General features: G+C 35.5%; 2 protein-coding genes across 10 annotated transcripts in view; both read left to right on the forward strand.

Moving 5' to 3' along the window:
* Positions 1–747: 747 nt before the first annotated feature.
* On the forward strand, positions 748–4,336 carry si:ch211-215i13.3 (brain and acute leukemia cytoplasmic protein). 4 transcript variants are annotated; one of them, XM_051872334.1, is made up of 3 exons: positions 748–1,532; positions 1,755–1,831; positions 2,081–4,336. In XM_051872334.1, the coding sequence occupies exons 1-3, from the start codon at positions 1,349–1,351 to the stop codon at positions 2,186–2,188; spliced, it is 369 nt and encodes a 122-aa protein (XP_051728294.1). In that variant the 5' UTR covers positions 748–1,348; the 3' UTR covers positions 2,189–4,336. The 4 variants fall into 4 exon arrangements, with proteins under 4 accessions (XP_051728294.1, XP_051728290.1, XP_051728291.1 ...); XM_051872331.1 differs by having other exon boundaries at positions 753–1,532; positions 1,755–1,885; XM_051872333.1 differs by having other exon boundaries at positions 947–1,532; positions 1,755–1,885; positions 2,084–4,336.
* A 2,252-nt stretch (positions 4,337–6,588) lies between these two features.
* spire1a (spire-type actin nucleation factor 1a) overlaps positions 6,589–26,459 on the forward strand; it is a 48,521-nt gene continuing 28,650 nt past the window's right edge. For 3 of the 6 annotated variants that reach the window (XM_051872320.1, XM_051872321.1, XM_051872325.1), the window contains exons 1-2: positions 6,589–7,090; positions 10,970–11,001. In XM_051872320.1, coding sequence (XP_051728280.1) covers positions 6,778–7,090; positions 10,970–11,001 — 345 coding nt within the window. In that variant the 5' untranslated portion in view covers positions 6,589–6,777. The remainder of the gene's footprint in view (positions 7,091–10,969; positions 11,002–26,459) is intronic. The other 3 variants (XM_051872323.1, XM_051872324.1, XM_051872327.1) reach the window with 3 other exon arrangements.

The following is a 26,459-nucleotide window of genomic DNA, read 5'->3' on the forward strand; positions in this document are numbered from 1 at the left end:
AATTTTAATTAATATAATTATAATTGACATAATTCCTAAAACTACCCATCACAGAAAACTTTCTGCATTATTAGATTTTCAAAAAACATCACTTAGTATTATTTATAAGCTGTTTTCCTCATGGGGACTAAAAAAATGTCCCCACAAGGACAAGGATTTTGGATATTGCCATCTTAGTGGGGACGTTTTGTCCCTAATAACGTAGGGTTTACCTGAACCACACACAACATCACTGAATCATTATTTTCCTGTTATTATATCACTGTAAGGCTGCTTTGAAACAATCTGCATTGCATAACGCGCTATAAAAATAAATGTGACTTGACACACACACATCTACTGAATTAAATATTGACACATAGTAATGAGGATCAAAAATTTGATTACACCACACTGACTTTGATTCATTATTTCTGAAAAATCTATTAAATTGGAAAATTTAAAGGATTAGTTAACTTTAAAATGAAAATTACCCCAAGATTTACTCACCCTCAAGCCATCCCAGGTGTATAAATATCCTGACGCATCCAAGCTTTATAATGGCAGTGAACAACCAATGAGTATGAAGCTCAAGAAAGTGCATCCATCCATCATAAACGTGTACTCCACACAGCTCTGGGGGGTAAATAAAGGCCTTCTGAAGCAAAGTGATGCATTTGTGTAAAACAAATATCCATATTTAACAAGTTATGAAGTAAAATATCTAACTTCCGCCAAGCCACCTTCCGTATTCAACTTACGAAGAAAGCTACAGGTTTTAGGCTATTTTACTATGCTAAACAAACAAACTGTAAAGCATAGAAAAGCAAAAAGCTCAGAAAAAACGCTTTGTCTACAACATAATCAGTTATTAATATTTCGTTGGTTCTCAAGTTTTTGCATGTGTTCATATTTATTTGTATGACAGCCTGGCCAAAAATTATGCCCGCACAATTTGGCTTGGTTCATTGCGTTATCATAAATGAAAGAATTGACTAAAAGCACAGCTACGCAATATGCTTACAAAATCTTTAACACAATTTCAATAATTTGAATAAAGTGCGAAGATGTCAATTTTCCTAGTCCGGACATCACTTCTGTCCACAAAGCTACTGTGTATCTGAACACGTTTGTTTGGTAGTCAAACATGTCACTAAAACGCAAACGTATATTCTTCTCTCGTTTGTTTTGGTATAAATTGCCTCTACACTGTATCACAACAAACTAACCTACCCTCGATGACGTAAGAGATGACAAATCTCAAGTTTGGCAATTGCACTAGGACACAGCTGCCGCGTGGGACCGAAGCACATATGCGCGCGCTCGTCTGCATCATTTATTAGCGCATGCATCGCTCCATCTTATTTCAATGGGCTGCGGTGGGAGTCGAGCAGACGCTATTGAACCCCGATATCATGAGAGCTGGACCAGAGAAACCGAATCGACGTGGCTTACCAATACTGATGCTGAAATCCCCAACGGCGTGACTTATAAGACCCGCGTCGTTCGTGGAGAATGTAGCCATCTTATTAAAGACAATGCAAAAGTATCAGGTATATGCTGATTTTTCTTGAAGTAATGTATGTATTTAAAAGTTAATAAACATATATGAATATTTATCTGATTTAACAGCAAAAGTCTGTAGCTTTAAGATGCTATGGTTTTATTGAGCAGCTTGCTAGGAAATGAAATCAAAGTTTGTTTGGCTTTCTCTTTTGTAATATGACTTAGTCTTTCAAATAGTTTGTGAAATATGATTGACACTTTCTCCACAGGTAGAGGTACAGAGGCCAGGGCTTTTGGAGACAGAGGCAGGCGAATGGTTAACACGGGAACTCAATGTGGGAAGCAGGTTTTGACTTCCAGCACCTGCACAAACCATCAAAGAACATCCTGTGGCCATGAGGTCACCAGCATAAAAAACTACCAGCTATTTATGAAACATTATAGTCTCAGATGTATAATTCTTCAAACTTCAGGGTTTTGCCAATGTACAGACAAAGCAGATCAAGAGATTGTGAAGGAACAGCTGTGTCAATGTTTGAATAACATTAAATCTGTTTTCCATTTAATATGATGACAGCTTGTTTGTGTTTTACAGCAGATGAGTGACTCAAACCTGACAACACGCAAGGAGGGGACTGCTCATTCTGAGGGGGTTTCATCTAACACTGCGTCTCACCTAGGGGAGCCAATGGGGAAAAAATAATCTTCGCCTGATGTGGAGGATACGCTCTGAAACCCAGAGGAGCTCAGCAATGAGGATTACAGGCTGTATAAGAAATCATAATCTGTAGAGAGAAATAGAGCTTCACAAGAGATGACATCTCATTAATGCTCGCTTATAGAAATATTACACTTTACTGAAGTTTTGTTGGGTAAAATGGGTTAACAAGGTGCATCTGATAATTAGCATGTCAAATATAGATTTTAGTCAACTGTAGCACTCTGATCCTCACAGGAGTTGCCGAGCAAAGCATATGTTCGTAATGTTGCGTATACATATTGCAATTTTAATGCTAATGACGCTGATTTTAAGAGAACAGGCTACTATATGCTTTATGTCATGCTTAAATAAGTGTAAAAAATCAGTTGGTTAAAGGGTTAGTTCGCCCAAAAATGAAAATAATGTCATTTATTACTCACCCTCATGCCGTTCCACACCCGTAAGACCTTCGTTAATCTTCGGAACACAAATTAAGATATTTTTGTTGAAATCCGATGGCTCAGTGAGGCCTGCATAGCCAGCAATGACATTTCCTCTCTCAAGATCCATTAATGTACTAAAAACATATTTAAATCAGTTCATGTGAGTACAGTGGTTCAATATTAATATTATAAAGCGACGAGAATATTTTTGGTGCGCCAAAAAAACAAAATAACGACTTATATAGTGATGGCCGATTTCAAAACACTGCTTCAGGAAGCTTCGGAGCGTTATGAATAAGCGTGTCGAATCATGATTCGGATCGGGTGTCAAACCGCCAAACTGCTGAAATCACGTGACTTTGGCGCTCTGAACCGCTGATCCATAACGCTCCGAAGCTTCCTGAAGCAATGTTTTGAAATCGGCCATCACTATATAAGTCGTTATTTTGTTTTTTTGGCGCACCAAAAATATTCTCGTTGCTTTATAATATTAATATTGAACCACTGTACTCACATGAACTGATTTAAATATGTTTTTAGTACATTAATGGATCTTGAGAGAGGAAATGTCATTGCTGGCTATGGAGGCCTCACTGAGCCATCGGATTTCAACAAAAATATCTTAATTTGTGTTCCGAAGATTAATGAAGGTCTTACGGGTTTGGAACGGCATGAGGGTGAGTAATAAATGACATTATTTTTATTTTTGGGTGAACTAACCCTTTAATATTATGAACCTCTTTCTGAATCTTGTCATAATTTTATTCTGTTCTTGTAAATATACATTTACTGGAAATTACACAGTATTTGTTTATTTTATATTTACTAGTAATTCAGTAATTCAGCAGTTTATTTTTTATTTTAGAAATAAAGTTGCATTTTTTGCCTTTGACGTCGAGAATAACAGACCCACTTAAGTTACAGGCATTTTATACGGCCAGCTATAAATGCTGTAAAATAACCACTAGATGGAGCTGTTTATTTTATATGAACAGACTATTGCTGTGTTTTGGACATTCAGTGTAACGTTAAAATGAAATATAAGCTTTTTAAAACGTCAGACACTGTACATGGTTTTACAGATCTTAATGCTGCATCACCAAACTGATGATAAACATTGATGTTAGACAATCTAAAATAAGAAAGATAAGGGAGTTGTTTAAAAATTGTTAACTCGTAGCCTACCTTAACTATGTACGTTAATGTCAAGTACAAAGAGCACTGTTGTTAAATCTACCCCACTAATTGGCTGAGTCGTAATAGGGTTTTGTGCATGAAGGTGAATTTAATTACCATATTAAATAAAATAATATCATTATACCATTCATTATCACCTCATTTCACTTTAAACAATTGAAATTCAACAGGTAAACATAGGAAACTTTTTTAAAATTCAGAACAATTAAAATAACAAGTATAGAATTGCACGAAACATAATGTACTCGAAAACATATCTAATACACTGTGTTACATTCATCACCCTCGCACTCCAGGGACAGAGGCTGAAAAGTATGTACAGAAATCTGCTGCATGAAATTTGATGTAAATTTAATACTGATTTTGTGGAAAATTTGAATTACGTTGGGAAGTGTTTACAATCACACCTGTCTGGTTAGACATGATGTGACTAGTTTTTTGACATGTAGATGAAAAGCTTGTGTGGATGTAATATGTCAAATTAAACAAGAGAACCTGCTGTTTCAGATGATACCAGTTATTTCATTTACCATCAATTATCATGAGTGCAAATCAAACCAAATCAGACATGACATTTTAATTTCCTACCCCAACATTTTTTTGCCCTTTAAATCTTTTTTTTTATTTTATTTTTTTTAATTTCAGTGATGACATTGATTTCACCCCTGTAGCTAATTTTTAATAGGTTAAACCAATGGTGTTACAGCACTCCATGGGTCTCCACACTGATTTCACAGTTTAGTGCAATTTTGAGTTTTATACAGAAAGGGGAGCAATAATTATTTGTGAATCAGGTTTAATTAGGCAATCTAAATGCTATCTAAAATTAGCACATGCCATTGGTGCAAAGTCTATTGGTTTATTCCTCCATCATTTGGCTGGCACTGCTCACAGCCCTCACAATTTGCATAGCAAACGGTTTTAAAATTTACATAAAAAAAGATTAACATATCACAGTTTTAATGTAATTTAAAATTTAATGTTTTTATCCAAATTTATGTTAAGATTTAAGTTAACGTGTACATGTAGGCTACTAACATTATTCTTGTGGGGCAGTCGTGGCCTAATGTTTAGAGAGTCAGACTGAAGGTTGTGGATTCAATTCTCAATACCGGCAGAAAACGACTCGAGCAAGGCACCTAACTAACCCCCAACCGCTGCCTGGCACCACAGCAAAATGGCTGCCAACTGGGGTGTGTGTTCACTACTCACTGCTCCTAATTTGTGCGCACTAACTTGCATGGGTTAAATGCAGAGAACAAATTTTGAGTACGGGTTACCATACTTGGCCTTCACATCATGTCACAGATGTGTTATTGTTCTTACAGGGGTCATATAATTCCACTTTTACAAGATGTTAAATAAGTCTCTGATGTCCCCAGAGTGTGTATGTGAAGTTTTAGCTCAAAATTACAGAGCCCCGGACATGACATGCAGGAAAAAAATAGTAGGCTAAATTGTGCGCACGATTTACTAATTTGTTCCCTCGATTTACTAAATCGTGCGCACGATTTACCAATTTGTTCCCTCGATTTACTAAAATGTGCGTATGATTTACTATTTCGTTCCCTCGATTTATAAATCATGCGATTTAGTAATTTTTTTCTTGCATGTCATGTGCAGGGCTCTGTACAAAATACCCCACAGATAATTTTTTATAGTATAGCACGTTTTGAGGGTGAGCAAAAACGCTCAGTTTTTGTGTGTCCCTTTAAATGCAAATGAGCTGCTGCTCCCAAGAAGAGGGCGGAGTTTCAAGAGCTCCTGTTAGCAGCTCCAATTACCTCACACAGATTCACTGAAAATGTCAGAAACCGTTCAGCCTTTTATGTTCAAACTGGAGTCGGACAATGATGGAGAGACTCAAGATGAAGTGACAACATGTTGAATGCAACAGGACATTTCTAAGTTCCTACCAGCCGTTTGTTGTAGTCCTTAAAAAGTGATTTCTTTAAAAGAAAATATCTCCCTTTGCTTTGAATTTTGAGCATCGTAACTTTGCAGATGTTGTTTATGCTCAAACAGCAACATTACACCCTAATTAAAGTTAAAAAAGTGAAATCATAATCAACCACCCCTTTAAAGTCACTATGAAATAATCGACAATTGTTATTTTTTTATGGAATATTGCAGTGTTTATTATAAATAATTTAGGTGCACATTGTTTTTTTTTTTAAAATTAATGTGCTCATAATCTTTAATCAAAATATCTTCCCCTCTTTTTTCTTTTTAAATCCTCCCCTCCTTGCAATGGCATCTTTTCTATAAAAACGTGTTTCTCTAAAAACGCTCACGAGCAGGACATCCTGTCACTCACACGAGATCACATGCAGCAATAGCAAACCACAATGATCCAACGGACCAATCAATTTGATGGACAAAATAAAGTCCCGCCCTTCATTTTTTCTTGTTCGAAAAGCCGTTTCACTTGGATATATGTTACAATAGGGAAGAAAAGACTATCACAACCTCTATTTAATGAAGACTTTAATCAAAATAACTTCCACTCATTCTTGCAATGACTTCTCTTTTCTAATGACGTGTTTATTGACGGAAAGGCGGGACTATCGCAACTTTCGTTTCATGCCAACTTTAACATCAGACATTGTAAACAAACCATTTTCTAAAGGGCTACGCATTTAATTTCTTACATTATTATAAAATGTGGAAAAATTGCCATTTAAGATAAACGCAGTCTTCTCATAGTTTGTATTGTCAATGAAGTGACCAAGGACATGACTGACTCTGAGACCATGCGGAAAAGTCATATGAACGCCTCTCAGAGTCGAACAGCAGCAGCAGCAGCTCGAGCTCAGAAGTAGCGACACAGGCAGCAGAGGCGGACACGCGCGATCCTTCTAGATGACAGACCTAACGTAAACATACCTTTTCTGTCTCTTTATCACCCTAACACACAGTCATTTTTGCTCTCTGGAAACCTGGAGAAGAAGAATGACTGACGAAGGAATGTTAATCTCACCGTCGGCTCTCCAGGATCCCGGAGATGGAGCGAAAACTGAAGACATCAGTATGGATTGTACGGACGGGGAAGATGAATTGTGTTTGGAGGAGATTTTAACACTGTACAGTCAACCGATCAATGAGGAGCAAGCCTGGGCCGTGTGTTATCAGTGCTGCAGGTGGTTAACTCAAAAACAGAGACGGAAAGAGACAGGTGTGAGTCCACCTGGTCGGATTGCGGGTCCTGGAGATGTGAGGATCCGGAAGGACGGGACTGTTAAATTATATCAACAGAGCAGTCCAGGTAAGCATAGTGTTTACATGAGAAGTCAAAGTAAATGCGCAGTAAATGGCGCAGAATGAAGCCTGCTGAACAGCAATGGCATTGAGACGCGTTATTTACAACGGCATTGCACTGACACCTCGCTAAATATAAGCGATATTATGATTAATGGAGGCCATTTTAATTTTTAGACAGATTTACCTACACTTCAATTCTAACTGTAGCCTACACCTATTATTTTAGCGTTTTCTTTCTAGAATTTAAATATAGGCCTATATTTGTATATCTTATATTATATGCTTTGATTTGATTTGTTATCTCATTCATTGCAATACAAACCATTTATTCTGTAATACCGGTTATATCGTATCGACCATCGTGCCATTGTAAACAATGGGGCCATGTGATGGATTCATCCATAAGCACCTTTAGGCATGAGGGCAACAAAAGGGACCTGCTCTTTGGCCTAGTGCTCGTGTAAAAAGCATACTTACCATTTTGATTCAACATTTAGGTGTATTTATATATTGTTCAGGATACACAATTACAACAATGCTAATTCATTATAAATGTAGAACATTTGATGTGTTAAATATAGCTACATATCTGATTTTATACTCCCACTCATATTTAGCGCATTTAATGTTCTTAGTTAATAATATTAATCGATTGTTAATTAAAATATACAATCATATTACCTGTAATATTTTTAAATCAATATATTATTGTTATAGTATAGTGCTTTGAATATAGATAATAACTGGTTTCTATTTTTTTCCAAAACCATCATAATTTCATCGAAAACATATATCGATGTAACATGATAACATTCGAGAGAGAGGGATCTCTCAGACAGAACTGGTGTAATTAAATTCTCAGCCATTATCTCATTTGGGTTCCTTAGCCTGAGGCTTTTGGATTTGGCTTCCATTTCTTTCTCCTTTGGGAGTTAATCTGACTGCCGTTCATAAGTATAATTATTGGGATGAATGTCTCAATCCTTCCATCTCCCTAACCAGGATTTAGACATGGGGTTCAGCAGTTATTTAAACTATCTTATATGGCTGGTAATCTGAAATTAATTTTCCAAGAGACATTTCCAAATAAAGTAATATAACATATAAGTCTCCTGCTTTAAGCGTAGACGTGTATAGTGCCAAATGTCAAGCATATAACTAGATCAGATGGTTCCTACCAGGCAGGAAAATCAATGCTTATGTAACATGACGGTCTGCTGAATTCTGCTCTCCTGGGGAAGTTTGCTGGCCTGCCAAATGTGGGTATGTTCAAATTACGCTGACTGACCAATGATATCAGACTGTGAACTTGCCAGTTTAAGTCATGATCTATCCCTGATGAAATGATCTGTCTAAAATTGAGTAAAACCGTTTGATAGCCTATTAGAGATGCAATTTGTACAAAAAAAAAAAAAAAAAAGCTCCAGACAATGCTTCATTGATATTTATGTCTTCTTTTTCTGTTTTCTCTGCTTGCTAAAGCTATAGAGCGATTCATAATTGCTACAACCGTAGAAACAGCATGCATCCCAACTAGAAAAATAAAACTTGGAAGTGTAGATCTGAAGCTCCTGAGAAGCCTAACTCAAAGATATAGGTTAATCTGAGACTCTCTGTCCTTACAAGGTGTTGTGATTTCATCAAAAGCATCAGAATATATTGCAGATTTGTCACAGATGTTGTATTGTCTACTAAAAAATATTAATATACAAACATTAACATATTTATTAATATACTTTGTGTATATTGAATTGCTCTACTCAGCTAAGTAAATATTATATTTATTTAAATAAATATATAGTCATTTTTAGCTGGATGGGTCTTTTTTGTCCCAATTTCTTCCTGAGTCAAACACCCTTGTGAATAGATTTCCATATTAACCAGGTCACAATGTAAAGGATGAATTATTTTCAGTGATCTCCTTTCATCTTTATAGAAAGATAATATTATAGTACTCATCTGTTTTCATACAACAATGTAAACTGCATCTATATTGCACTAAAGGACAAAAGAACCTCTTGAAAAATGCATTCTTCATGTCAACATGGTGTATGTTAGACTCTATGAGGGTTTAAATTCAGACCTCTTTGCACATTTTCAGTTATATTTGATTTTCAGTTGTTGAAAGTGGCCGTTGCAATGACACTGGGTTCATTCATTAGTGGCGGCAGTGAACTCTGGGTCTTAGCCAATCCCAGAGGAGGCTCTTTCTTTTAACACGTAACATTATACCTCCAGTGCCACTAAAGGAAGAGCTACAAGACAGACATTATGATTCTATCCCCTTTGTAGAATATCTCAGGCTCAACTGGCACAAATTGCATCTCTGTCTGACTCCTATAGATTTTTGTTAAATATTTCATGTGAAGGTTGTCTGAGGTAAACCCCTGGGTCCCTTTCTGTAATATAGTAATGGGGGAGGGGGTTTGTCATGGTCAATTTCCCCTTCGATTAAGTTTATTCATGGTTGCTGCAACCCATACTGCACAGTGCACACTTCTCTAGAAAGATGCTGGCCTTAGCAAGCACCATTAATAAACAGCATCTTTATTATTATTATTGTGTAACTGTAAGTATTAAACTTGAGTGCATATCTTGTCCTGCATAATTTTGTCCTTCAGAAATGAATTGTGAATGTTACCTCAAATCATGTAGTGTGCTAGTTATTAGTGTTGTCAAAAGTACCGACTGCGATACCAAGTCGGCACTGAAATTTTAAAAATGTGACGCTTTAAGCGCTGTTGAGCGGATTCGTAAACACCTCTGATTGGCCTTTGTGTTCACACGCTCATCAGATAAGTTTGTGATTGGCTAATATGATCAACACATGGGAGAGTTTGAACGCATACGGACGTTTTTGAATTTGAAAGAGTTTTGAAAGCGGGAGTGGGAACGTTTGAAAGCAGGGGTCGATACGCTGATAGACGCCTGCTTTCAAACACTCCCGTGTGTATCTGTGTAAGCGCTCGGTGAAGAGCGTCATTGTCTTTTTACAACATGTTTTTGAAGCGGTGATTATTGTAGCCAATCACAGACATATCTGATGAGTGCGGGAACACATTTGCCAATCAGAGGTGCTTACAAATCCGCTCAACAGCGCTCAAAACGTCACATTTTTAAAATTTCAGTACCGACTTGGTATTGAGGTCGGTACCTTTGACAACACTCGTTACTTTTCTGATTTTTGGCTGGTGGACCCACCTAGCAATTCCTTGAACACCTTGGCAATACAATAGAGTAAAACATTCGAGTTCCAGAAGTAAAATTCCTGTTTATTTTCTTAATAGGGGAGCTGATTTTTAATGATAACTTATAAACCTTTAAAGACAGACCTTCTGTGAGCTATGAGGTTGTTAATCGATTATATATGCGTTTGTTAAAACCATCAGCCTGCATTATTTCAGCTTACTTTTTAAATAATCATGTTCAACAGCAGAATACCTGGTGGAAAAACTACATTATCCATGATTCTGCAGAGAATCTTCACCAATCAGAGAATCAATACAAACAATTTGCACCAAAAGAGCTCTTTAGTGCCCGCCCACTTCCATGAATCACTGTGAACAACGTAATCTCCCTATGCTCTCAAACTACTTAATTAAATATTTGTGTAGATATGCATATTTTGCAATATATGTAAAATAAATTTTCTAAGTACATAATCACCTAACAATACTTCATGCATTGACAACTACTCAGAAATGGAAAAATCTAGTTCTAGATTATATAATATTGTTAAGATCATTGATAAAAGAGAAAATTGTAATGTAAATATTTTGAGTTATGTGATTTATTTTTTTTATTTTTTTTTTTTTTTTAAATTGATTAGTCTGATATTATATATTTGATTTGTTTCTCTTTCTTTTTCTTCTCCCCATTACAGATAAACACATACCACCCAGTTCATCAATAGAGGTGAGTCATCTTGTTCGCTTTTGTTGAGGTGCCAGACTGGTTTTTGACTTTTGAGAAAAATGAGTCATTCTGTTGCTATATTTGGTACAGGGCATCAGCTTGACAAACCATCCTGAGAAAAAAGCCAGTTTTCGTCTCAGTATGTTTGGTTTCTGAAGGTTTCTAGGTGCAGGGTTTTTTGCTGACTCTGGTGGTGCTGTCCGTGGTGTGGATGTTTGCCAGCTAGATTTAGGTGCGAGTTGTTTTTTAGGAGTATTTGTATCTGTGGCAACCTCATTGTCTTGATAGTATTCATTAGCTGTTTGTTCTTTGTTGGCGTGACAACTATGTGGATCTCAGCCTGCCTCAAAGATTCCCAAAAGCTCCCTGCCACTCTGGGAAGTAGCCAAAGCATTGCTGTAATCCATTCGGAAATAGTTTTCCCAAGCTTTTCAGCACCAAGAGATCTCCTGCTGTCCAACTCGGAACAGGACAAGATGTTTTTACGGCCTTTCTATTTAGTAAACAAGGCAGTGCCGTGCAAATAGGACTGTGTGTTATGCTAAAAATTTTGAAGCAAGATTTGTTGGCTAAATGTGATAATTTTAAAATGCCCTCAGAGTTAACAGATGGGTCCACAGAGGGGATGCGCACATGCGAGCATGCGCCCACACAGCCACTCTCGCACAGACTCCCAAACAAAAAGAACACATGCGGCCATGCATGTATTCTGAGCCTTCTCTGAACGAGATTATCAACAGAGCACTAGGCGGTAGACTCGTGACTGTGAATGGGAGGACATTCAAAGAGCAGAACAGCAGGGCCCTGCCTTCTCTGCACACAAATGCTATATTTTTTCCGATCTAATTGATAAGACATTTTGTAAACAGATAGGCCGTGTGACAACTTTCAATAGTTGAATGATGTCCGACCCTTGCTGATGTAAGTGATGTAAGATCAGCCATGCATAATGAAAATGAAGCCATCATTTATTCACCCTCATTGTGTGACTTTCTTTCTTATGTTTAACACAAAAGGAGACATTTTTTTGAATAACATACTGATCGCTCTTTTCCAAGCAGTTGTTGGAGATTTTAAGCCTAAAAAAGGACTCAAAAGCACCGAGTATGAAAGTATCATAAAAGGGTAGTATATTTAATGTCTACTGATTCGTACTATAGTGTTGTGTGTGGACCAGATCAAAATACTGATAATCTTGATAATATCTGCCCTAGTTCTTTGTGTAGAGGAGTAGTATTGTTGGTATTGTTAACTAAAACTATTAAAGATTATTTTTATTTTTTTAAAAGAAGCTGAAGTAAAATAAAATATAAATATTAGATAAAAAAAAAACTTAAAAATGTAATGAAAAATGTTGCATTTGCAACTAACTGAAATAAAATGAGTTTAAGTTGAAGTACTAAAATTACTAAAACTAAAATGGGAATTAATAAATATAAATTAAAGCTAAATAGAAACATAAAAAAATAATAAAAATGAAAAAGTACATACAATTTAAACTAAAAATATAAAAATAAAAGCTAATTCAAAATATTAGTAAATATACTCTAATAGTACATGATTAATACTAAAATAACACTGCTTTGAATGGCTTAATATAATTCAGTTATATATTATAATTAAATATTATATTATATTATTTAATATAACTTAATATAATTCCAGGTAATTAGCTCCATTACAGAAGGTTAATTGTGACTTTTTATCTCACAATTCTGACTTTTTCTTAGAATTGCGATATATAAACTAGCAATTGCGAGTTATAAAGTAATGTGAGATATAAAAAAAAAAAGAAGAAATATTGAGTTTATATCTCGGAATTGGACTTTCCTACTCGCAATTGCATGTTTATTTCTCACAATTCGGAGGAAAAAAAGTCACAATTCCAGGATATAAACTCACAATTGTGAGTTTTTTTCTCTCAGAATTGTGAGAAATAAACTTGAAAATCCAACTCTGAGAAAAAATGTCAGCTCACAATTCTGACTTGTTTCTCAGAATTGCGATATATAAACTCACAATTGTGAATTATAAAGTCAGAATTGCGAGGAAAAAAGTCACAATTGTGAGTTTATATCCCTCAGTTCTGACTTTATAACTCGTAATTGCAAGTTTATATCTTGCAATTCTGAGAAAAAAAAGTCAGAATTGCAAGATAAAAAGTCACACTTACCTTTTTTTTTTTTTTTCTATTCAGTGGTGGAAACAAGCTTCCATACTTATCAGTGGATAACAACTATTTCAGTAATTTGTATGTCTTCAGAAGACTTTTATAGTGGTATTTCCTTTTTTTAAAGCTTAAAAGCTTCAGTCCTCCATTGTAATTGCATGAAAAAAAGAGCAACAAGCAAAATATCTGTTTTTGTCCACAGAAAAAACGAAAGTCATACAGTTTTGGAATAACATGAGGGTGAATAAATGATGACAGAATTTTTGTTTATACATAATGTTTCATGTGTACACACTGTGAGATCAGAGCTTTGAGCTAAGGCGTTCTCCTCTTCATAAAGCCTACCCTGTCTGAGGGCAGTAATGAGAGGGTGTGTGTGTATGCTCTGTTCTGCATGACTGCACCTCTCTCTCAGCGATCATGTGATGTTGCAGTATGCATGTTTAAGACCTCGCCCTCATGGCCAAGCTGAGCGCTGCCTCACACTGAACAAAGTATTAGAAATCTGCTGCTCGCCACAGACACGCCACATCCACAGCCCCCTCTGGCTGTGTCTCAAACCCATGGCTGCTGCCCAACTGTCCTGTCCGTCAGCGACTTAACCGTAGTGTTTTTGCATGAACGTATTTCCTAAGGAGTCTGGTTTCAGACAGGCCACCTAAGGCATCATGTCACCCCTAATGGTCTAGAACAGATTTAAGTGAGCTTTAGAGATGAAAAAGTGAATATTTGATTGCAGTAAAGAGTCCATGACAAATGTCTGGTTTAAAACACGTCAAGTTCTTAGAAATGTACTTTTTGTTTTCATGTTTGTTTCAAGTGGTTTTGAATTATTTGTATGCCATTTTCAGGAAAAAAATAAATTTAATGACTAAAATATGTGGTCGAACACACCTTCTTAATCATTATGTAATCAAGTTTTTTTTTTTTTTACAATTATTAATTGGGAGTTACAATACATGACATTGTACAACGTGAACAAACTCAGTCACGAAAAGGTCCAATTATTTGATATTTTAAGAGACTTGTTGCCTCTTAGACACAGTTTTGAGGGTCTGCTGTTATATTATTTCCTAAGTAATTATAATTAAATATGATTATTTCTAAACTATCAAACTACTCAGTAAGGTTTTCTTTTTAGGAATTTAATTCCTTTAATTAGGCTTTTGACCTTTGTATCACCCTGATATTTTTGACTTTTTCAAAAAATATCAAAATTAATTTTAATATTAAAAAAAAGTAAAAACATCATAAAATAGGTGTATTTAACTCTTTTATGTCATGTATTATGTATTTTTAATTTATTGAATTAATGGATTAGACAAAAAGATAAGATTTAGTATTATTTATTTACAATCATTGTATTTATTCATATTTTGAATTAATTTTATTTTATATTTTCATTTTAGTTTAAGTTTTAGTCATTTTGTTGTGCTTTTGTCATTTTTATTAGTTATTTTTTAAATATTTCTATTTAGCTTTAATTTTTTTTATTTCAGTATTAGTAATTTTAATACTTCAACTTAAACTCATTTAATTTAATTGCCAAACATTTCTAATTTTCATTAATGATATTTATATTTAATTTTTATTTCAGCTTTATTTCAGTTAATGATATATTTTTAATAATTTTGGTTTTAGTTAACAACAACACTGGCCTTGTGTCATTGACCCAGATATCTTAGGCAGCGAAGGTCACATCTGTTCTGCCTTCAAAAACCAATCAGATGAAGGCATCTTGGTAGGCAGGATGTTATACAACATTTCTTCAGCTTTTAGACAGCCATAATCTGTCTCTCAAAATAACCTCTAAGATATTTGTCATTAGTTATCAATACTGAATCAAATCGATCCATACTCAAAATGGTGTTGATTTTAGGAAGTGCTCTCAGTTGGGCTTCATCCGGCCCACTCTGGCCTTTGGCAGTTCTCCGGACAGATAGAGGCGAGCTGACCCAGTTTTTCCCCATTAACTCAGTACTATTGGCAGGACTCAATTGCTTTATAAATAGGGGAATAGTAATCACATTTAGATGCCTTGGCTTCTCACCAGGGTCCTTCAGCTAAAAACAAACCCACTCCATCAAAATCAGACTGGGTTTCTAAGTGCTTCCATTCACTGATGTGCATCGGCCAACTGATCATTAAGGCTTTTATGATCTACGTGATCTGAAGAGTGAAAGACACAGTCCATTTTGACGATAGGCATCTTGGCAGCTTATTGAAAACTTGTAAGGATCACCGTGTTTCTTCCCCCAAGGAGGTGCACAGACAAAGAGGATTAGACCCAAGATCCAGTTCAGTGGCTAAAGTGGGATTATCGGACCTCTTAATGAGAGTTTCTTCAAGCTACAGGTCATACTACCTGTCTGTGTTTCTGGTCTCGAGGGAGAGGCTGCTGTTAGATAGGCTTTGGATGAGGAGTAGGAATGTCGATGGTCTGTAAAACACCTGTTGAGACTCCAGTAAATTCCCAGTACAACTTCCTCTTTAGTGACTGAGATTTTTTAACAATCCACCTCTGAAATACCCCATATCTCACTTTTGCTTTATCTTTTTTTTTTTTGTTTTATGTGGTGTTGGCGAACTGTTTTTTTAGCTGTGAGCTTGAAGCTCTCATGGTTTAATCCCCGGAGGTTTTCTTTATCATTGCACAAAGCCTGTTTCTTTCACCTCGCTGCATAACTTTCCTTCCTCAGCTGACTGTGTGAGTGTGTTTGTGTGTAATGATGAGGTAGAATGTGTGAGTACTTTGGCCCGGTCACACACAGCCTTGACGCACAACGTTAATTTTCCTCATTCGCATTTGGTGCCAATTTACGCACAACCATCACTTTTTAGCCACGTAATAAACCTCAAAAAAACAAGTTGTTCTCTTATTCAACATACTGCCTTCGGTAACACTTTATTCTGATAGTCCACTTTAGACATCTTAGTAACTAATAAGTAACTTTGCAACTATGTGTCAACTACCAGTCATTAGAATATTAGTAGACTGTCTGTCTAATATCTGTTAACACTTTATTTTGATGGACCCCAACAGATATTCTACCGACTAGAAGTTACTTTGCAAGTACGTCAAATTATTCTACTAACCGTATACTTATACTGTAATGAGAGTTAGCTGCAAATTAATGAGAGTTAGTTGACATGTAGTTGCAAAGGTATGTAACCAGATTATCTGTAATTCAGCTGGTTTATACAGTTTCAGAACAAACTTTGATCTCTAGCCAGACATACATTATACATAATTGTCTGATCTATTATTATTTGATATAATCTTGATTATTTAAGGGAATTTGTGAAGGTATTTTAAGTCAATATTGAAATGCACATTTTTATATATATTTATTTCTGAGGTAGTGTGTTTATTGTGGTTTACAATGAATAAAAGAAATTAAAGGAATAAACCACTGTAATCAAGAAGTAAACCATTATAAAAAGTCAAGTTAAAGTCAAGAGAGTGTGCTTTTTATTTTTATTATATTACTGTATGGCGATGATGATAATAATAAAAATAATGAATAATGATTTATTTTAATAATATTTATTTTTTAAACTTGTAGTACTGTAAATATTAAATGTGATATAATTTGTATTTTATGATAATATAATTAATATTATATAATATTATATTAATTAATAATATTGTAATTATTATATTTAAAATTATTATAATAGATTTTGTTTACATGTTTCCAAATTCAGTGTTAAATACTTTCACACTTGCAGATTTTTAAAAGGTTAGTTCACCCAATGAAATTTCTGTCATTAAGTACTCACACTCATGTCGTTCCAAACCAGTAAGACCTTCGTTCATCTTCAGAGCAAAAAATTAAGATATTTTTGATGAAATCTGAGAGGTATCTGAACCACACATAGGCAGCAACATCATTGCACCTTTTAAGGTCCAGAAAAGTATTAAAGACATTGTTAAAATAGTCCATGTGACTTCAGTGGTTCAACCTTAATGGTATGGAGCGACGAGAATACTTTTTGTGCACAAAAACAAAATAATATAATAAATAACACTGTGCAACGCTTCCGTGTTTACGTCCGAACGATAGTTCAGTATTGGCCAACGCTGTACACGTGAGCAGCACAACGCATGCGTGTGATGCTGACGCAGGAGCCGGCCAATAATGAGTCGCCGTTCGGACGTAAACACGGAAGCACTGCACAGCGTTCACTACGTCAACTGTGTAGAAGACTGAAATGGAAGAGAAGAATTGTTGTATAAAGAATTTTTTTTCCCCGCACAAAACGTATTCTTGTCACTTCATGAAATTAAGGTTGAACCACTGTAGTCACATGGACTGTTTTAACGATGTCTTTACTACCTTTCTGGACCTCAAAAGGTGCAATGACGTTGCTGCCTATGTGTGGTTCAGAAACCCTCAGATTTCATCAAAAATATCTTAATTTGTGTTCCAAAGATGAACGAAGGTCTTACTGGTGTGGAACGACATGAGGGTGAGTAATTAATGACAGAATTTTCATTTTTGGGTGAACTAACACTTTAAGCATGTGCTATAACTCGTATGAACTAAACAATTAAATCATTAATTGCAATGACTTGTCAGCTAAAATTGCATAACCATGACAGCCCTACATTTTTGTGTAATGCCATTCTTTGTCTCTTAGTCAGCTGAGGAAGATCACTTGAGTGTGTGACGTAAGACAGTGAAGTGTGTGTGAAGGCCTTTCTAGACTATGATGGAATCAGTTTCATCCTTCACATTTCCTAAACTCCACCCTGAAGTCCTTTTTTATTTTTTATTATTCCCTTCAATGTGAAAGTAATATTATACAGTATGTCCTCCTGCATATCTATTATTGATGAACCAAGAACTGATTTATCAGTGTTTGGATAATCAGTCATAAACCAAGCATGCATGTGCACCTTGAGTTATTAATGGCTCTTACAGAACCTCTGAGATTGAATAACATGCAGGTTACTAAAATTAAACAAACACTATTATATACCCCTATCTGGAATGCTTTGATAATCCACAGTTTAATTGAAATAAGTTGTTTTGCGCATCCCTAACCTGTTGCTACTGTGGCTTCTGCCTCTGAGTGTCTGCTGAATGGACAAAGGGCTGATAAGATTTATGCTGGTTTGGCCATGAGTCAACCTTATAGTTACCACATCCTTTCCCAGAGGACTTTAAGGGCTGTGAACAGCAGAGTAAGACTAATGGTTTCAAGTTTTAGAAGAAACATAGTCTCCGGCCCCCTCACACTGATCGCCTGTTTGATCGAGTCTGCTGCTTTGAGCTCACTGGGATTCTGGATCTGTCAAAGTAGCTTTATTATCATTTCAGCTCTATACAGCCTGTACACAATGAAATGAATCAGCGTTCCTCCAGGATCATGGTGCTATAAGACAAACACCGGATGCAGGAACACAAAACGAAACTGTACATAATTAAATTATATCAAATAGACTCAACTAAAGAGTTAAAGCTATCTGCAAAAAAGTTGTCAAAGCACAGTGTAACACTGTGTCCCATCATGTTTTGTAAAAAAGGGACAATGCAATGTCTTCTAACATCACAGAATGGACTTTCCATTCATTTCCACCTTAGTTGCTTGAGAGTTGAGGCAGTAGAAACGATTTTTCCTACATTGGAACAGTAGCACAAGTCGTCCTCCTGTCAGTCTGTGTACGGGACAGTGAGTCACAGTGTTCGTCGGAGGGAAGCAAATGTCCACCTTGCTGTAGGGCTCTGGATGTAGCCCAGATCATTATGTAACCGGTCACTTTCTCTTTCATTCTCTTTCTCATAGTGTTTTTTTGTAGTATGTTCTTTTGCTTTCAGCGGTTCATCTCTGTGCCAGTCTGCTGAGTGTATATCTATCTGTACAAATGTTCCTGGGAAACAGTCCTTAAATGCCCCTTAAATACAGTTTGTGTTCTTATTCAGCATGTGAAATTTACTTTTTTGCACAACAAAGGGTGGCTGGTAGGGGTGGGGGAAAAATCTATACAGCAAAGTGTTGTCGTAGTTTGCAAAATTGTATTAGGCAATATTATATTGGATGCCAGCCAAGTATCAGACATAATTATGTCAAAATGCCCATCTTGACGAATCAGTTATGTCTTAAAGGGGTGGTTCATTGCGATTTCACTTTTTTAACTTTAGTTAGTGTGTAATGTTGCTGCTTGAGCATAAACAGTATCTACAAAGTTACAGCACTGAAAGTTCAATGCAAATGGAGATATTGTCTTTTAAAGTTATGGCAGTTTAATGCCTACAAAAACGACCAGTTTGGACTACAACGAGCTTCTTCCCGGGGGTGGTGACATCATAAACCCTGCAATTAACATAAACACTGCCCCCGGGAAACGCAACAAAGTGGGCGAGGCCATGTCGCGTGCATAGAAGTCTTCTTTCTAGGGATGCTGGACTTCGGGAACAATGTTTAAAAAATGTATGTTTAATACTGTTCCTGACAATTACAATGCTAATTTAGCTGTCTGTGCTGCACATTTTACGGAAGACAGCTTCCAGAATCTACACGAGTTCAATGCTGGATTTGCACAAAGGCTATTACTGAAAGATGGAGCAGTTCCCACTTTAAAAGCAGAAGCTGCTGTTTATGGGCCCCAACCTGTAAGTATGTTTTATTTTTTTTTATAAAGTTATATAGTTTCTGGGACGTAAACAAAAACCAACGCGGTTTGGCTTCCCTAGCCAGTTAGCTAAATTATATTTCATACTTCTCCAACAAACACCAACAAACTTCTATGTAATTACACCAGCGAACTTCTGTTGGTGTTTGATGGCGTTTCTGTTATCAGTGTACAGCATTGTTTCATTAAGACTTTTATGTTGTGTTTACCCATTAAACAATAAATTAAACAATATCGTTACAAAAATGCTACTACTCAGTCATGTATTCAGCTACAGTAAAGCTTTAATCAGAACATTATGGGGCAGCAGTAACATTTACAAATGACAGCATATCTAAACACTTTGACACAAATACAAACAAAAATACTTAACATTCATAAACATCCATTAAAAGCCGTGCTTGCAGAAGTTCTGCTTGACACTCTTCATCATTACTGATATCTGGGTCTGATTCAGGCTCAAATTGATAGGGCAATATTGACGCCATTATTTACATTTCCACCGAAGGAAAGACTGGACTTTGACCGAAGCACATGCGACGTTTGGGGCGTGGTGTTTCCGGACAACATGAATCGTGACAACGTATTCTGGACAGCAAATCACAATACACAGGGCCAACTAACCAATCTCAGTCCATTGCGTATTTCTGAGGGAGGGGCTTCATGGAACCAGGAACTCAACAGAGCATTTTTAGGAGAAGGGAAACAGGTCGTTTTTTTAAAAACGAAGCATTAAGACATGTTAAACTGTGGCCCATAAACACAATCAAGCCTAGAGAAAGACCAGTGAACCACCCCTTTAAGTGAGCATAAGTACGCTGTAAAAAATAATTTTTGGTTTAACTTAAAGTAAGTTACCTTAAAATTTTGAGTTCATTAAAATTAAAAATTTGAGTTGATACAATGAAGGCGATTGATATAATCAACAGAAACTAAAAATATTATGTTATCTGAACCACATTAATTATCTAAGTTGATTTGACAAAAGAAAAAATGTTGTGATGATAAATCGTGAATTTTTTTTTACAGTGTACCAAAAGTATCGGCAAGTATCAAAAATGAAATTATTGGTATCAGACTCATTCTGTAAAAAGTGGTATCGGTATCGGTATCGGTGCATCACTGCGTCCCTAATCAATATGATCAAAACTTTCCTGAAAAACCAGTACACAATCTACTACATGCCTTCTGCCCTCTGATTGACAGTTCATACTTTTAGCAAGGAAAAAGCTTTTTAGTATAATTGTAAAAATGTCCCACTTCAGGTTGTGGTACACGTGTCTTTTTTATGAAGTATACTTTACATTTCAAGGTAAACACATACTGGACTGAAACAACTCAAGGTTTATTTGATTATCTGTGCAATTGATCTATACTGATTATCCATATCAGGCTTCTGAGGAACGTGTATTTGTTCATCTCTTGCATTATATGTTTTGCAACCCAAAATGAAAACTACAAAGGTTTGATCATAAAACTAAGGAATGGTGCACAATAATTGCTTTATCTTGATTATCGTATTTTCATAATGGTTGGAAGCCAAAATTGAAACTGAAACTCAATTTTGATTAATCGCACAGCCCTACAACAACTGCACCAAATTGCATATTTTTGCTCCGTCTGGGCGTTTTTTTTTTTTTTTTTTTGCTCCTTAATCATACTATATGAGCCATAAAAGCCTGATGTATCAAATATGATACTCAAAAAAGCACATGCAAACTAAAAAAATGGACTTTTCGGACTGTTGTTTCATATGTCAGGCTTTACAGGGTTAAAATCCCAATAATATCATATATCACTACTAGTGGCTGGTGAATGCCCAATTTTACTAGCAACTAAATATAACAGTATAGGCTATATGGGCAAAATAATTTTGACACCCTGTTAGGCTTGCTTCGGTAGTTTGTGTTACTGGTGTTATATGGTGTTTGGCAGTACACCAATTACATTACTTGCCCACCACAGCACCGTCCCCACTGTTATATTTTTTTGCTTTTTTTTATAGAAATAAAAACCATTTAGTTAAGTTGGACAACGGACTCTACACCTATAAACTGAAAGCGTCTACTCTGCTCCATACAGCACAGTGCAGCAGGAGTCAGATTTCACCTATCATGAGATGAGCGTAAGGAGAGATGACTGACAAGACGATGGCGGAGGATTTGGTGCGCAACAGATCCTGAGCATCATTGACAAATAACTTTTCTTGTAAAATACCGTCGCACCCTGACAGAGTATGCGTGATCGCGAATTCAAAAGCGATTTTAATACCCTGCATATTGATAGCGGCTCCCTGATGCCCACAAATTATACGCATGATTGCGAAAATATTCCCCCCACAGTGTTATCAGTAATACCGGTGTTGTCGCAAGTTTATTTACCAGTGTGAAAATTTCCTCAGCATGACATACCTCTTTCTAATGAAAGGGATTGGGAGAAACAGTACGTGAAAAATTCCCAATTTGGTTGGCAGTGGATGTTAATTTCACACACTGTTCATATAGTTCATCCAGGGCTGGAAAAAAAGACCATGAGACCCTGGAGCACAACCGCCATTTCGTCCCAACTTGTTTCATTCATATGTAATCGTGAAGCATATAAGTAAGTTTATCAAGGTGTGGTTGAGGCCCCTGGGCGTCTGCGGTCTTGGAGTATGTGCTCCTCAAGCGTGGTCTGAAATCCTGCCCTGAGTTTAGCCTCAAAAGTTCTACATGAGGCGGTTGAGTAAATTAGAGAAGAATGGCATTGTTCTGCTCATCTCCAGTTGCTCATCTCCATATGATGCTGGGAAACTGGTGAAATGGTGAAAGAAACTTTGCCTTGGAGCAGTGATGTCATGTGAGAAGGGCTCAGAGAACAGTAGCCTGTCTTCATTGTTTTTTGTCACGTGAGAGACAGATGGAGCTCAGGAGAAAGGAAAACAACTGCATCTTACTGTGAATTTGTATGTACTGAGTTGGATGAAATATCACTCCAAAGTGGGTTTAACTAGATGAGGTGGGAGGTCAAACCAGGCATATTCTTCATATTCTTTGTCATAGAGCTGCAATGTATATGCGTGAAAGAAGTGGCAGGATGTTTTCGTTCTCTCCTGTCAGCTCAGTTCACATGGGTGGCCTCTTTCCCTTCACCATCACTGATCTCGGGCTCATCTCATGGAGAGAGTCAAACTGACGCAGACAGCTCAGATTTAACTGTTCAGATGGGGATGTTTGCTTAGTTCATCTTGGGTGAGCAGAGATTTTCCAGACAGTGTTTGTATAGTTTGTTCTTAGTACTGCTGGAATTCAACCTGGTGAATGAATAACTATTAATGGAAAGTTGCTATGGAAACACTTTTGAATGGTTTGGAAAGTCTTTTGGAAAGTTTATGAATGATTCAGAATCAGATTTTTGACTGAGCAGTCCATTTTGTAGCTTATTTAGGCCCTGTTTACACTAGTGTTTTCATTTTAAAACGCATAACTTTTGCTACACCTGTCGTTTACACTGCTCCGGCGTTTTCAACCCTCGATAACGGAGACTTTCGAAAACGCTGCAGAGCCTGTTTTAGTTTGAAAACGCTGGGGTTGCGTTTCAGTGTAAACAGACCAAAATGGAGACTTTTGAAAATGATGCCGTGGCTAACCACGTTCGCTCTGCGTATCCTTGACGACCGTGTAAACAATAACATGGAGACTGCAGAAACTGCAGTCTTTGCTGGCTTTGTTGTCATTTTTAGCAGCCATTGTGCAGTTTTTTTTTTTGTTTTTTTTTTTGATACTGCAGCTACCTATATGCACAAGAGGCAGCTGTTTAAACTTGTACGCGCATGTCCAGTGTGCGTGAACGGTCATGTGACGTGTTTTCGGTCGTGTAGTGTAAACGGAAATCGTTTTCATTTTAAAACGCTGTTTAAAAATGAAAACGCACTAGTGTAAACAGGGCCTTAGGTCATGAAAGGGTGTTTAGATGGGAAGAGAACATCTGACTGCCATGTAGTGTTGTAGTATTGTCATGATATTGGGATTTCTAACCTTGATACAATACCTGAAAAAATATTGGTATTTGGATGCCATTTTCAATACCACAGGGAAAAATTGCCACAACATTAAGGGCCAGTATCTAAGTTAATTTACTTATGATCATAGGCAAAGTATTTTCTCATCAACTGTAACTCTGCTGTTAGACCCGATAGCTCTGAGTGGGATCATATAATGATGATGATAATAATAATAATAATAATTTAGATGACTTTGATGACACTAAAGAAACCAGAAACATTTATTTAGCACATGGATATCTAGTTTGCCTGCTACTTAAAATGATAGTTCACCCAAAAATCTGTCATCATTTACTCACCCTCAAGGTGTTCCAAACCTGTATGAGTTTCTGGTAACACTTTAAGGTGACATAGATACACGTTACTACATGTACTTACTATAGTAATAACAGTAAATTATGCATAATTACAAGTAACTAACCCTAAATCAAACCGTAACTCTATAGTGAGTACATGAAGTTAATTCATATTACTCAGTACTTATTTGAGTAATTACAATGTAACTACGTCACCTTAAGTGTATCCAAATTTCTTTCTTCTGATGAACACAAAAGAAGATGTTTTAAAGAATTTCGGTAAGCAAACAGTTGTTGGGCTCCATTGACTTCCATAGTATTTATTTTTTATCCCCATAGTATGGAAGTCAATGGGGCCCATCAACTGTTTGGTTGCCCATATTCTTCGAGATATCTTCTTTTGTGTTCAGCAGAAGAGAAATTCTTGCAGGTTTGGAAGAACTTGAGGGTGAGTAAATGATGACAGAATTTTCATTTTTGGGTGAACTATCCCTTTAATCAATAGCATTAGTCTGAGGCTGGAACTAATGAACGGTTTCCACCTTTGTCTTTATAAGAAATTCATCTTGTGTTTTGATGTTAATCCCTTCCCACTTCCCAGTGTGCACTCTGATGATCAGAACAATAACCCCCTAGTGATAGACATAACTGGTGTGAATGAACAGTGATGAAGAGCCTGTCTCATCTTGTCTCTCATCTGCACTGTAGTTTAGATGGTCCGTCTTAATAGGGTCAGTCGTCTATAAATAAATAACCCGGAAACCTTCCCTCCCTTTTGCGTAATGTGATGTGACTCAGTATAAGCTGTGCTATTGATTATGCTTTAGATCTGCTGTGGACAATTTGGCACAGCTGATGTCCTCTTAATATTGTTTCTGGAATGATTCAGACAAAGTCTAGAAATATTCTGGATATGAACGCTGTTTGCTTGTGGCACGTTGTTAAGAGGTTACAGAAACACATTGCCTCTTAAGTATGCAGTTGTGCACCCATTGGTTCACGCATCATGTGCTTGTGTGTGTGCTGAACCACATGCCGATGCTTCAGCGGACAGCTGACTGCTGCCCACATCTGTGTAAAGGCACTGGCATGCTAACTCAATAGACTAAGCAGAGCTGTACCCGACTGTGTGTGTCTGACAGACAGACAGCTCTTGTTACAGTCATGTTGTTTGCTAGTAGGTGTGTGGATTTTCTCTGAAATAAGACTGAAAAGGCTGTGTGGAGATGTAAATATCTGAATTAGACTTTTATCTGCTGTTTTGGCTAATGAACATACGTAAAAACAACCCTTGCTTTTCAGTTCTGTAATTAATGAGCCAGAATTGCTGCTTTACTTAGTCAGGTTCACTTGTAGTTCTGGTATATACATAATACCATAGGAAAAGAATATAATTAAAAAAATTGTTATTGTTATTACATAGTAGTAGATTATATAATAATATTATTATTATTATTATTATTATTATTATTATTATTAATAATAAAATAATAATAATAATAATAAGAATTAATACTAAATACTAAAGGTATACTAAAATAATACAAATATTTTTTAATTAATTAGTAATTATTTTATTGTTGTTATTACATATTAGTAGATTATATAATAATGATAATACTTATTATTATTATTATTATTATTATTATTATTCATACTAAAAAATAATACAAATTGTTTAATTAGTTAGAAATTGTTGTTGTTATTGTTATTACATATAATAATAATAATAATAATAATAATACTTATTATTATTAATAATAATAAAATATCACAAATATTTTTTAATTAGTTAGTAATAATAATGTTATTGTTATTACATATAAGTAGATTATATAATAATAATAGTAATATCATACGTATTATTATTATTCATACTAAAAATACAAATATTGTTTAATTAGTTAGAAATTATAATTGTATTGTTATTATTACATATATTTATTATTATTATTATTATTATTAATACTAAAAATAATACAAATAATTTAATTAGTTAGTAATAATAATTTTATTATTACATAATAATAATAATAATAATATTACATATTAGATATTAGTAGATTATTACATTACATATTACACATTACATATTAATAGATTATATAATAATAATAATGATGATAATGTATTATTTTTAGTATCATAATAATAAAATATTTTTAATTAGTTAGTAATAATTTTGTTATTACTAATGTTATTGTTGAGGTTATTACATATTAGTACATTATATAATAATAATAATAATAATTGTTATTATTATTATTATTATTATTATTATATACAACAATTATTATATACAATGCATAA

Source organism: Ctenopharyngodon idella, chromosome 19, assembly GCF_019924925.1.
Source record: "Ctenopharyngodon idella isolate HZGC_01 chromosome 19, HZGC01, whole genome shotgun sequence".
Taxonomy (NCBI): Eukaryota; Metazoa; Chordata; class Actinopteri; order Cypriniformes; family Xenocyprididae; genus Ctenopharyngodon; species Ctenopharyngodon idella.